The 13578-nt window shown below is 39.4% G+C and overlaps 1 protein-coding gene across 1 annotated transcript in view; it reads left to right on the top strand.

Annotated features, from left to right (window-relative positions):
* Positions 1–7724, top strand: part of tmem8b (transmembrane protein 8B) — a 33367-nt gene extending 25643 nt beyond the window's left edge. The window contains exons 11-13 of the mRNA XM_041041958.1: positions 317–463; positions 3794–3910; positions 7079–7724. Of these exons, the coding sequence (XP_040897892.1) occupies positions 317–463; positions 3794–3910; positions 7079–7414 (600 nt within the window). The 3' untranslated portion in view covers positions 7415–7724. The remainder of the gene's footprint in view (positions 1–316; positions 464–3793; positions 3911–7078) is intronic.
* Positions 7725–13578: the final 5854 nt, after the last annotated feature.

The following is a 13578-nucleotide window of genomic DNA, read 5'->3' as shown; positions in this document are numbered from 1 at the left end:
CACAGGGCTGTTTTTCATCTGAATCCATGCTTAGACCTCGAGGATACACATAATGCGCTTTGCTGAGAAACATTAATGTAATGTAAACCTTGCTTTTGTTTGTGGACACACCACATTCAGCTAGTCAAACAATAGTGTGGATATTAACAGTTGTCAGGTAAAAAAATAACCATTCATCTAATTGCAGAGAGTACTTCAATGAAAAAAAATGCATTTTAATTTTACTACACATATTGTTTTAAACAGTAACCCTGCATTATGTTTTTTTTTCAGTGCCATCTGTTTGTTTGCCTAACGTTGTTCTTTCTCCTGACAGTTCTACCATGCATGCGACCAGCCGGGTATCGTGGTGTTTTGCATCATGGAGTATGACGTCCTGCAGTTCTGTGACTTCCTCGGGTCGCTCATGTCGGTGTGGGTCACTGTCATTGCTATGGCAAGGCTGAAGTCCATCATAAAACAGGTAGGTCCTGTAATTCTACCTACAGTAGGTACCTTTAAACAAGAAGCAAACAAAATATTTTGAATGAAAAATTATTATTATCATTATCATTATCATTATCATTATTATTATTATTATTATTATTATTATTATTATTATTATGTAACTGTAGCTTGTCAAAGAGCAGTGCATGTAGGCAAAGTTTGATCTGACATTCAAGGTGAATGATCATTTTGTTTTTGTTTCCACTTTAATTCAAGTGGTTGAAGTCACAATAAAGTGTAGATGTTGTGAGCTATCAGATCAGAATTTTTTCTTCACAAGGTTGTCAATATGTCAGTAGGCTCTGACTGTCCAGGTTGTGTCTCTAAACGGAGAAGCAGTCATTCACAAGAGCAGCTCTAGACCTCTTTGATTTTCTTGACAAAATGTGAGATGTAGCCAGTGATTGGAGCCAGACATGTTCTGACCATAACTCTTGTCCACTTGTCATGTGTTGCAGTCTGGCAGCACTGAAGCTAAGAGCTCGATGTTAGCGGTGGACAACTTGACATAAGCCCTGAGGCAAGTAGGGATTAGAGGGCTGAGCTAAGTAAGAGAGCCATAAATGAGTGCTGCATATGCCTCAATTTTTAGTAATAAATTAAAAGATCAATGTGTTAGAATCAGCGAAGCTTGGTGCTAAATTCTCTGGTTGTTGACATATTGCGGTGGATAACAGAAAACACTAACAGGTGCACCTTCTCCCTGGGTCACTCCCTGGCTTCACACCAAGATGGAGCAGTCTCAGGGAAAGTGTGTGTGGGTGTGTGTACATATTTGTGTGTGTCCAGGTCCATAAATGAGACAGAGAGAGGGGGGGAGGGGAAGAGGGGGTGGAGTAGTGGGAGGGAGGGAGAGTACACGAACATCTGCTGTCCTCTAGAGTTTTCATTTTTGCTGAGCGCTGCAGTACGCAGTCACTAATCAAATCGCACATGTCAGGACTGGCAAGTGGAACTCTGTGTGTGTGTGTGTGTGTGTGTACTTAAGAGAGACAGTGTGTGTTTGTTTGTTTGTTTGTGTGTATGTGTGTTTGTTTGTTTATGTCTGTGACCAGAGCAGCAGTGCAGGGTGAATGACCCAGGAGCGCCTGATACTATGGTGTGTATTTATGTGACTTTTGGACCTTCAAAGGTCTAAAGGTCTTCACAAACATGCCAGCAGAATATCTTGCAAGGGCATATTTGCTGGTTCACACAAAGACAGAGCTTCAGGAAATTTGTTTGTCTCTACTTGCCGAGGGTTATTGCACCAGAATCATATGAATCAGTTTAAAGGATTATTACATTTTTATTGCAACTTGGATCTCCTCTTCGTGGTTGTGGCCCTCTTTTACCGTATGGTTATGGTGACATTGTTTTCACCAAAGAAACTGTTGAGATCTGGGTACAACAAAATATGAAACTTAAGTGTTTAGATGATCAGAAAATTTACCCTGCTGAACTTAACTGCTTGGTGACGATAACCTAAGTTGCAATAAAAATCCAGAAGTATTCATGGAATATAATTTAGATTATTTGTGTCTCTTGTATAAAGAGTGTTAATTTACTGATTTCAAAATTTTATACAGTGTTAATGAACCTTTCCAAAATGTATAATGGTACGTGGGGAAAAAGAATCTGCACACAATCAACAGTGCAGGTAGAAAATTTGAACAGCCACCTTGATGTTGCATGAAGCAGAGTAAACAACCATGGTTTGGAGCGACCTTAGAGGCAGCCAATTACAGGAGTAGGGCAGCAGAGTGTAGAGATATATATAATCAGAGCAAACATTTTATTTGTGCTTGGATGCTCTTCACCACTCTCTCTTCTGAAGGTCCAAAGGTCAAGAGTCAGTGCTCAATTTAAAATTTTCAGTGACTTTTAATATGTTTATTCAGCATGGTCCTCGTAAGCCAGCTTTTCTAGGCACTGGCATTGGGTATGTTATAATCCACACATGCTTAAAAAACTAGTATACGTATTTATCACTATATATTGCTCAGCATGAAAATGTATGTAGCAGATAAAAATAGACCTTGTACAAGCTCGTCTGTCACAATGACAGGCGATGATGCATTACAGTAAAACCCCTGCCTGTGAGCATCCAAGCATTCATGCCTGTATACAATACATGTATACATGCATGCTTGGGTGCTACTGTATGATTCAGCGGTGCCGTATGACTGATGACTCTTGCTGCACAGAGTCCTTGGGCTGCACCACGCTGCTTGTCTCCTCCTTGGTGCGTGCCAATTAGTCCTGTTCTTCTGCAGGCAGGTCATCGCTTCCCTGCTTGAAAATCCCCAATTTCTCTTCACGTTCCCTACCAGACAGAAGAATTCAGACCCCAGGCATCCTGGCCAGGCTTAAGTTCTCCCAAAGCATGCTTATTGATTTTTTTTTTTTCCCCTCTCACTTTATCTCTTTTATATCCTGTGGCTTTATGTCAAATTTTGAGCTTGGCAAATAAATAAATAACTATATAAATGAAATAATTAAACTGGTGTTATTTATAGCATGGGTCTCTATTGTTAGCATTTTCTTTCCATTGTTATATTGTGGCTCTCACTCACATACAGGGAGCTCAGTCGGTGTATTACTCTTAAAGCACTTTGAAATACCAATTTTGAGTTCAACTGAACTCAGCAGATGCAATTATTTTTTGTTCTGAACATTTCCCCGGGTATGGTCAGGGTTGGTGTTCATCTTTTCCTGGGATTTCTTAACAGCATTAAAAATATAGAGTATCTTCAGCCCTAACCATTAATTTATATGGTTTTCCAAATTAGGAGGGCTAGGTAACAAAGCCAACAATGAACTGTTAACTCTTTCCAGGCTACATTTTATAGTGCATTTCCCATAGTGACTAGTACACAATAAATAAAGACGTGATATTTAAATTCTTCTTTAATGTGCTATTCTTTTTTTTTTTACCGTACTGAACTGACCCACAGCATCCTGCCTGTTTGTGGTATATTCAGCCTTTTTTTGCAGCAACACAGTTCTCCAGTACATCTCCAATGGCATGATAGAACTAGCTGTGTTAGGAAAAGTAGAACTCTCACAGCCAAAAAACAGGACACAGGTGCAAAACACGGGAAAAAATGAAAGTGTAGAACACACACAGGAACTAAAAATCACCTCCCGGTGCTTTAGTAATCACTACTAGAGAGTTGTGATGTTACTGCAAAGCCTTTGTCACCACTTTCCTAATGTGTGGGGAGATTACAATTTACCACACACACATCCTCTTATTCACTGGGGAAGCAGCAGTGTTGACAGTGTTTGTGGCGGGCTGTTATTGATCCATGTGGTTTTTGTCAAGGTGCTGTATCTCCTGGGGGCGATGTCTCTGTCCATGGCTCTGCAGCTGGACCGTCATGGTCTGTGGAACCTGCTGGGACCCAGCCTGTTTGCTCTGGGCATCATGGCCGTGGCGTGGGTAAGGGAAATTCATATCTTTGCTGCGCAGTACAACAGCAGTCTACAGCAAAAAACAGGTTTATTTCATAATGAGTTTTGTGTTGGGATGCGTTTGAAGAAGAGTGGATAAGAGTTTATTGATTTTAGGTGGAAAATTCACATGATGAATCTTGTGTTTCAGATCTAAAGAAAGATTTTTTTTCTCTCAAAACTATTTCTACATGAACACACAGTCTGTAAAAATCTAAAACTACAAGGGATATTTTTTTTTACACCGGATAAAATATCATTATTTTTGATAAGTAATGTGTGTTTGACATTCATGGACAAGCTTGTTCAAACATGCAGATGAAACAAGTCACCACTGTCCCTCTTTTGTTCCTCATGCCAGCAAGTGTAAAAGGATTTAATCCGTCATATAAGCTAGCACAGGGCTGGAACATGTGCACGGCTAAAAACTGTGGCTTTCTGACCAATGAAGCTATTTTACATTAGCATCGAAGGGGCTTTAAAAGTTTTGCAGCCAGCGGGTATTAGTCATGGGTTGTAGTTCCATTATAAGTCAGCTTGTACTTTCACTGATTCTTCTTCGAGTCATAATGTGCTCCCTGAACTGAGAAGATAAAAAATAATAGTCTTTCAGGCAAGGTTCTTGGGAAAAAAAAACAGGCTTCGACACCAAACCTCTGACATGAGTTTGAAAACAGGGTTTGTGGCTTCCTTGGAGAAAGCTTTGCGTAAAGTGTGGGAGTTGTAGCTCTGAGACTTATCTTTCTGTGAGCTGGAGGATCCTACAGAAACTGTGGAAGATGAAGTACTGTTTAATTCCACCATGTAAACCCTCCAGCTTTAGCACCAAGGGTAGGAGACAGTATATGTTACCATAGATGAGATTCTTTTTTCCTGAAACAGTACTTCAGAATTCATGCACAACACTACAGTATCATTCCAATATGAAGGTATTCAGAGGTTTACATAAAGCCACTGGCTTCCTCTATTTGGCTGGTTTTCTTTAGGCTTTGAGGCATGTGTAATTCAATTATGGATGGCCGATGTGTTATTTGACAAATACAAAATGCATGGTCTAGTTTAATATCTACAGAATGGAAGTATACGCAGATTTTGTGCAGTGTCAGAATTACTGAAACTGAGAAACAATCTCTGATCTTCCCGTGGCGATAAACCACATCGTAACAGTAAACTCTGCACGGCAGCATTTCCATAAGTCACTTGAATCACATGCTAAGGTTGCAGTTCTTTTTAAGATAAACCTGGGCTCATGCTTTGATTACTTGGCACTTCATAATTTATCACCTGTTCAATAGCGTATGTCTGCATTTCAGCATTCTCTCCTCAGCGCTGCACCTATGAGTTTGAGTGCCGCACATTTTCTACAAGAGCCCCTTCATTTCAATTTGTCATGTTTCTGCAAAGCCTGGCATTCTGAATGTTCCCAGACACAACCGAATTAGATCAGTCAAGCGGAGGGCGTAGAGCGCCTGCTCCTTTGCAGGGGTGTCATGAGCAGTAAGAAGAAAGGGAGAAGCACAAATTTGTCAGTGCCAAATATCCCTAATTCTTCAAACTAAATGAGGTCCCTGACTTGAGTATGAAAAGACCATCCTGGTTTGAAACTGTTTGTCTTAAGTAGAAAAATGTACAGTTCCAAAAGGATTGGAACTGTGAAGACACATTTCATGTTTTTTCTTCTCTTTCCTTCACAGATTAGTAGATTATTAGTCTTTCACCTTAGATCTGTGCAGCATAATAATTCAATCAGAGCCATTTTCCTGCTCGAATAGATGTAATTATTTTTTTTATTCATGAATGGTTTGAATTTCCCTTGACAATGCAAGGAGTCTTTGTTGTAATGTTTTGGGAAAACATGTAACGCAAGCAATCAGTGTTTATGAAGTGATGACAATAGCACTCTCTAAACACTGTTTAGAAAGAAATATATGTCCAAGTCTCTCTGTGCCTCACTTTCAGCAATTGTGGCCACTTACAGAGAGAATGAGCGTATTCTCTGGATTAAATGAATAAAGACATCACGTCCAGTTAGTGCCAAAGAGAACATGAGCATAAATAACAAAATAGCTAAAGCGGCCACTGGCCAGCCGCTAATGACCAACTAAAGACATCTATCAGCTTATTATGATCATTGTGATGGGCTTTATGCCGCAGCAGTAGGCGTGAATACAAAACCAGTTGAGATTTATGAAGAGCCCCCTCCCTCTGTTCCTCCAGTCAAAGTGACCTGCCTGTCGCTGCCTCACTGAAATCCCATTGGTCTCCATTTTTGAATGACTGCTCCCCTTGTGATCTCCCACTCTAATGTCCTGTTTCTACATAAAAGAAAATAAACCATAAAATGCTTTCTTTTATGGGTCCCCTGGGTTCCTAATAATTTTCTAGAAAAAAAAAGTGACATGTAACTGTTATTTCTTAGTAAGTTTCTTGGAAATGACGGTTACATTTGAGAGTAATTACACTAAAAATTGAAATGATATGAAAATGGTATAAATGACACATTTTTTATTTTCAATTTTTTCTCTCAAAGCTGTACATTTCAGCATATTTCTGTCTCAAGTGATCTTCACACAGAGCACCTCTGTTTACACTGTTAACAGAGTGAAGCTGAATTCTCTACCCTGACTTCTGGGTTTTCTTGACATTGTGGTTTCCTAAGTGTGACACCGCTTCTTAGTGGATGTGCAGCCCTGAGAAACGTAATTCCACTTTTACTCGAGTGAACAGGTCAAATGAGCTTTAATAAATGTTGTGCTGGTTCGGTGTGGTTGTAAATTACAAGTAATTTGGCAATTATGGGATTAAATTAAACAAGTATTTACCTGGGTTTGCAAATGGGTCTCATTGCGCAGTTCATTCCTGGAAATTTATCTGGAAATGAACAGTTTCCCATGAACTTCACCCACTTTTCAGTTTTTTATGTAAACATCATTTCCTAGCTCAAATAAATTAACGGGTACTCATCAAGGGTTCCCATTTAACACCTTATCTTATCTAGAACCCTGTAATTACACAGGCTTTTCCAGGAAACCCCCTAAAACGAACAGATAAATATTCATTCCATTTAAGGACTATATTGAAAACATAAACTATAAAATATGTTTTTACAGTTTGCTATTTTAAATTTGGTGGTGTTATGTGTCTGTTGGCCTGTCAGACGGTGCGCACCATCCGTCGCCGGCGTTGCTACCCGCCCACCTGGAAGCGCTGGGTGTTTTTCCTCTTCCCTGGCACCATGATCGCCACGTCTGCCGTGGCGCTCTACGCCTTCGTGGAGACGGAGGAGAACTACTTCTACATCCACAGCATCTGGCACATGCTGATCGCAGGGAGCGTGGGCTTCCTCCTGCCGCCTCGCGCCAAGCCCGACGCCAAGGTGACCCCGCTGAAGCGTAGGCGGGGCTGTGGCTATCAGCTGTGCGTGAACGAGCATGAGGAGCTGGGCCTGGTGGACCCCGCCATCATCTCCATCAACAGCATCTGTACCAGCTGATAAACTCCCAGCCTTTTACCTTAGAGACACTTCATTGCCTTCTTTTACTTGGGATATTCACACACGGGAAATTAAGCCACAGAACTTGAAAAAGCAAATGTAAATACTTTAATGCAGATGTGACACATTGGAGTTCTTTTTTTCTGTTGTTATTGTCATGGTAATTACTATCAATATAACTGTAATTATTATTATCTATAGTTAAAGTTGTTCTGATGAATTGTGGGTGTACAGTGACACACTGTTGTTTGTGAATATGTATTTAAAGTCAAAGCTGAAACACTGCTGCTATCTGACGGTGACTGTAAAACTGCTTCTGTTGGTTATTTATTGGTGGTCTTGTAAACAGGCCTGTTATTTTAATGTTGGGGCACAGGTCAGGGGGAGATGTGGCGGGGGGGGGAGGAGGCATTTATCAAGGGCACGGCTTTTCTGAAATTTTTTTTGAATATATCTTTTGCACTGAGACACAAAAATGTTATTCTGTAAATTTTTATAACAATATGAACTACAGTGGACATCACAAATGTAAAACCTAGTTGTCATGTGGAATGTTAGACTGTCTTTTGCAATTGCAATGTATCGCTTTTACACGAATGTGCTGATTGTTCTTGATGGGAACTATTCCAAAGTCCAGCTGCCTGTTGAAAGAGAAGAGGGGAGGCAGGATTACTTCAGAGACCTCAAACCAAGACCTCACCTCCCTGTTCTTTTCTGACAGGACCTGTGTGACACCACATTCATAAACAATAAATGTTTTCTTTCTTTGCCTCAGTATTACTTCTGCTTTCGAAGCTTTTAAATGTAGCGCAACTGGTGAATCTCCCACAAAGACATCATATTGCAATTCCTGGCCCTAATGGAAGCCAGTGGTACTCAGACAGTGAGATGAGACACTGTCAACAGCAACCTCCCAGGAATAGAGTGAGAGATAAATAATTCTCCTACAGAGCGGCAGCATGAAGGCAGCGTCAGAGTATACTGTCGATATCTAGCCCCTCTCTCTCTTCTTATGTAAGGAATACCAAAGCTGTGAGACTTTTATAACTCTTTGCTTTATTCTTTATTACGTGTGAACCATCAGCAGCTCCTCGATATTTGTCATTCTGTGTGCAGACCAGGTCTTTTTATCTGATTATTTCAGAAAAGATGAAAGAATTCATTCTTTTGGCAAATGTACACACTGTACCACAAGCTAAGATTGGAGGCCTTGACATCAAGCAAATGAAAAAAATCAACAGTCAAACAACAGTTTGACACTTATAAATAAAGTGCTTGTTCAATATGTTTCTATTAATATGCTTATTCAGTTTCTTGTGGGGAAACAGCTTGCCCCTTGTAAAGCAACAACAACAGTTTTTATAAAGATTACAGACTACAGATTTTGTTACCCCCGGACAGAGTGAGACGATCTGTTTCTCACTATTGCCAGTCTTTATGCTACAAATGGGAGGGTAGCTTCATTTTCACACTAGAGTTGTATCGAACTGGTGATAACAGTGGAGTATTTAGCTGCTAAAGAGTCTAACATTTCACTCATGCGTTGGTAGAGACCAAAAACAGAGCCAAAAGAGAGCAAATATCAGACTTCAAAACGCATCTTCAAATATATGATAATGTTGAGCTGTAACTGCTGGATGTATAAAAAGCAGAGGTTTGCAAACAAATTCACCGTGTCAATTTAAAAGGTCATCATCTAGTACGTCAGTGTCGCATTCACTACTTGTTTCTGCTGTCCCCACATGTTAAAACAATCAGTTAGTGTAGGTTTAAGAATATTAAAATAAACATAAATAGATGTTAGTAAAGATGTTCATGTAAATTTACTGAATGATTAAGCTATGATTCGCTATGCGAGTCATAGCTTAATCAGTGCAGCTATGTCACTGCTGCAGTTAATTATGCATCAATGTTTTACTTGGAGTGTTTCTGTTGAGTTGTGAAAATGTGATGGAATGAGGTCACTGGAGGGTATTTAAAGTTCTTACATTAACCTTTCTACTCCAAAAAAAAAAAAAAAGAAGACTGGAAAATTGTGCATAGTATGTAAATAAGAAGCAGGAGCGATATGACTAATACACAGTGGAGCTGCTTCATTCTTTTGTTGAATCACATCTTTATATCCTTTTATTGTATTAAGGATTATGAATAGTGAACATCCCACACAACCTATATATTGCACAAAGACTTTGTTGCTGTGTACATCTCATCACAAAGAAATATGAATTTGCCTTCTTCCCCTTTTTTAGTCCGAGCAGATAATTTGAGAAACACTGTTCTAAAGGAATCTTGTTGATATTGAAAGGAAAAATAAAAGTACCATTGAAATGCAAACGGAAACACTGGTTAGATAAACACAAAACTTTGTGAAGCTGTATGTATTTCAGGGCGCATATCTGAGTCACTCCCCTGCCACTTCAATGAAAAGCCAAGTAATGGAAATTCATGTAATAAAAGACTCAGTACTCCAAGTGCAGAGTGTACCCTTTGGTGGGAATAAAAGGCTTGTGACTGTACTTAATGAGACAAATTAGACCAAAATGACAAAGTCTTAGATATTGAAATTTCAAACAGTGGATATTCCTGTACTTTAAACACACATGAAATCAAGGCAAGTGCCTTCTTTGTATTCATGGATGCTTGGCTAACATATCTAACAGGATTATTACTCTGACACACCATAACCTACAGCACTAGAGCAATTTCAGATCAGCTTATTTGCATGGCTGTTTTTCTTTGGGTAAATCTTGCAGTCTCAGTACAAGGCTACTGTTGTGGGCTGAAAAATTGTGAGATGCACCATAACAAAATACGATTTTTTCTACTTTTTATTTTGCTCCTGCTACCTCACATTGTCCTATCCATATGTTGATGTGTGCACAATAAAAAAAAACACACTGTGTAACGTCAAACTTCATTTGTAAAATAATGTTTCATCGTGATTTGAAAACATCAGAAGTAGACGCACAAGCTTTACTACAGTAAATAATGTGATGTTCTGAAATACAGCAAGAAGACAAAACGCTGCAAATACCATGTGATAGTGTGACTCTGAATTTAAATGAACCAAAGCACAATTACAAAGCAGCCACACAGACAAGTCAGATTCATTTGAATGCTAATTAGCAGTACATGTTGCAATGCAAGAATTCAGAGACTGTGGGTTTAAAAATCAACATAAGACAGCAAACAGACTTACAAAGAGGAACAGTAGATGCACCTCAAGTCACAGGTACTGTCAGAAAAAACGAGAACTACTGAATGCTGCAGTGGGAACACTCTTGACAATATGACAACTTATTCCAAACACAGACAAACTGCCTCAGTGAGAACACTACAGTTTAGCCTTCAAATTTACTCACTTCAAAATTGAATTTCCACCTCACCAACAGCAAATGCTGCACATCATAAGCTTCCCAAAGCTGGGAGTTATGGCACAAATGCAATTTGAGCAGCATTTGTATCGAAGGTCATCACACAAAGATGCATTTTGTGATCTAAAGGCCAGAAATGCTGAAAGTCTGATTGATGGAGAACTAATGATGAGTCATCTTTCAGCCTCTTTTCATCCAGGAGTGTTCAAATCTGAAGAAAGCCAAAGGATGCATTTAACCTACACGTCTGTTGCCTGCCATTAAACATGTTGGTCGATTTGTAATGGTTTAGGCATCCATCTGGTGAGAGTCCAGTGTTTGTTCTGCATGATTGCATGGCAACCAGGAAACATGAGGCCATTTTATAGGACCAGATGCACTCAAGGGTGCAAACGCTGTCTCACAATGATGCAAGGTTAGCTTAGATTAAGTTAATAGAGAATCAGTTACATCTTGGATGGACCAGTTTTTACAGGGAATAATCAAACACTGCTGTTTATTTTTCTCTCTCTCTTATTTCTAATTTTTCCTAGATTTTTTCAAATAGAGGTTAAAGGGTGTTCAACAGGGGGCAAAACATTAGCTTTCCCTGCTTCTTCATCATGTTATCACTCACTTAAATTGAGCTTGAAACAGTAACAAGCCTCATTTGCCTCCTGAGCCAGACATTCTGCATAAAGTTGTGATTTAAATATAAATGAGCGATTAGTGAATGTCCATGAGGGAGATTAAAAGTTAGGAAAGAGAGCAAAAGCAGTGATGAAGTTGTTACAGCTGCTGTAGCTCTATCAGTTGGAGGAGGCAGAGAAGAGCTTCTTTAACGGCAACAGTAAATACCACTGAGACTGAGGGGAAGGCGAAGACTCTTGAGTTTTATCTCAGCTACTGAACTCAGGGCTGCAGGTTAAATACTGTTCAGGGGAACAAGACCAGTAGTGAACATAACAGTTAATGGCGGAAGGAGAAGAAGTCTACTGAGTTTCAAACCTCAAATCTAATTTTCTTGTCTGTGGGCTGATGCACATTAGTACCAACTGTCGTTTTGGGGGGGTTTGAGTGGACGGGGGTGTAATGTCAATGTACAGTCAATGCACACACTATAGCTCAACAAAACAGTGCATAAGTAAACACTGTTCTGTCTAGTTATTTTTAATGACAATTCACAGTTCACAAAGTACAGCCACTACCAGCAGGTCTGATCACACAGTTACTCTCAGTGTGAAGCCAATCGATATTACATACAAAGATCCCCAGGACAAATCCTATTGTTCCTGTTGTCTCTCAGGGCTCCCTGTAGCTGTCTTTTTAAAATTGTATTTACTTGCTGCAGCGACCTATTTTGTAACGTGTTTGTTATTTGCTTGATGCCTTTTCTCCAACAGTCTGTTGGTCAACTATCTCATGTTTAGTGCTAATTCACAAATCCTGGCATGTCAGCATGTTAACATTAGCAGTTGGCTCAAAGCATTGCTGTACCTAAGTACAACTTCACAGAGCTTTGCGGCTGTAGTCTCTTAGTCTTAGTCTTTCTGCAAAAAAAGAATTAAAAACATAGCTTACACAGACACAAAAAATATTTAAATATTGATTCAATCTAAAAACAAAGATTAAGGGCCACCAAAACATACAAGGATAGTTTTTATGAAACAGAGGGAACAATATTTTTCTATATTGCCATTCTTCTTTAAGCTGATGTTGATAGTTCCGACGTTTTAAATGTTTTGCACAAAACTACAGAGCACAAATGCTGTTTTAAGACCTTTAATTCAGAGGATTTTTTTTCTCTGCATAATCCATGATTAGGTTGGTAATCAGGATTTGGAAATAGCCTGCAAGCTATCAGTTTTATGTACTAAAAACTGAAATTAGATAAGTCGAACACACATCAGAGTCAGTGTGTTCATCCATTACATTCACTCACTTCCTCTGAGCACTTGGTCCAGATAACCTGAGATAAGAATGAAAGTGTTCTTTCAAAATTATCGCTGGCAACTCATTGATTAAAAAATTTGAATAGGTATCATGAGTCCTTTATAGAACACTATTTTACATACTGATCATTCAATGTCATATGAAATTTAAGCAAAAGAGGGTTTTAAAGTGAGTCCTAAATAGAGAGGTATAGAAGGGGGAGAAAACTGTCAGGGGCAGATCTAAATAAGTAGCTTCACATCTCTGATTTGGCTGTGTTGTGCTCCTCCTCCGGATTCCTGTCAGCACATACTGGACCCAAACATCAAGCAGACAGCCTGGCAGTCTGACGGGACCAGAAAGGTCATGCTACATTTCAGATGCTGTGTAAAGAGGGATCGGCTGAATGTTGGAGCTGGGAGATTTAATAAACTCTGTCATGGGTATATAGAGAGTGTAGCCTTACACAGACATCTGTCATATGAGACCAAATGATGACTGGTTTTGAAACAGTGAAAAGCCTTGGGGTTTGAAGAGCACTAATGATGCTCCCAGTTTAAGATGCACTAAAGTTGCAACTTCAAAATTAAGGGCCCTTGTCCTTGTAGTTTAGTCTCAGATCTGACTGCTGCCGGTCAGACGTACGGGGGCTTTAATTATCACGCTTCAATGTCAACACTCTATTGTGAGTGCTGAGATGCCCAGTCTTTCAGCATGTTCTAAAGTTTGTGACAATTTCAAGCACGTCAACAACTAAAAATGCGGTAAGGGCCTTCATAAAATCAGTACTTTAGAGGATTTTAAGCAGCAATTATTTTTGCATTACTCATGTCTTGTAAAACTGACACAAACTTGAAGAGTTTGCAGTGGCGGAGAAAG

This window comes from Toxotes jaculatrix, chromosome 7 (genome assembly GCF_017976425.1).
Source record: "Toxotes jaculatrix isolate fToxJac2 chromosome 7, fToxJac2.pri, whole genome shotgun sequence".
Classification (NCBI taxonomy): domain Eukaryota; kingdom Metazoa; phylum Chordata; class Actinopteri; family Toxotidae; genus Toxotes; species Toxotes jaculatrix.
This window is presented reverse-complemented; position numbering and strand designations above follow the sequence as displayed.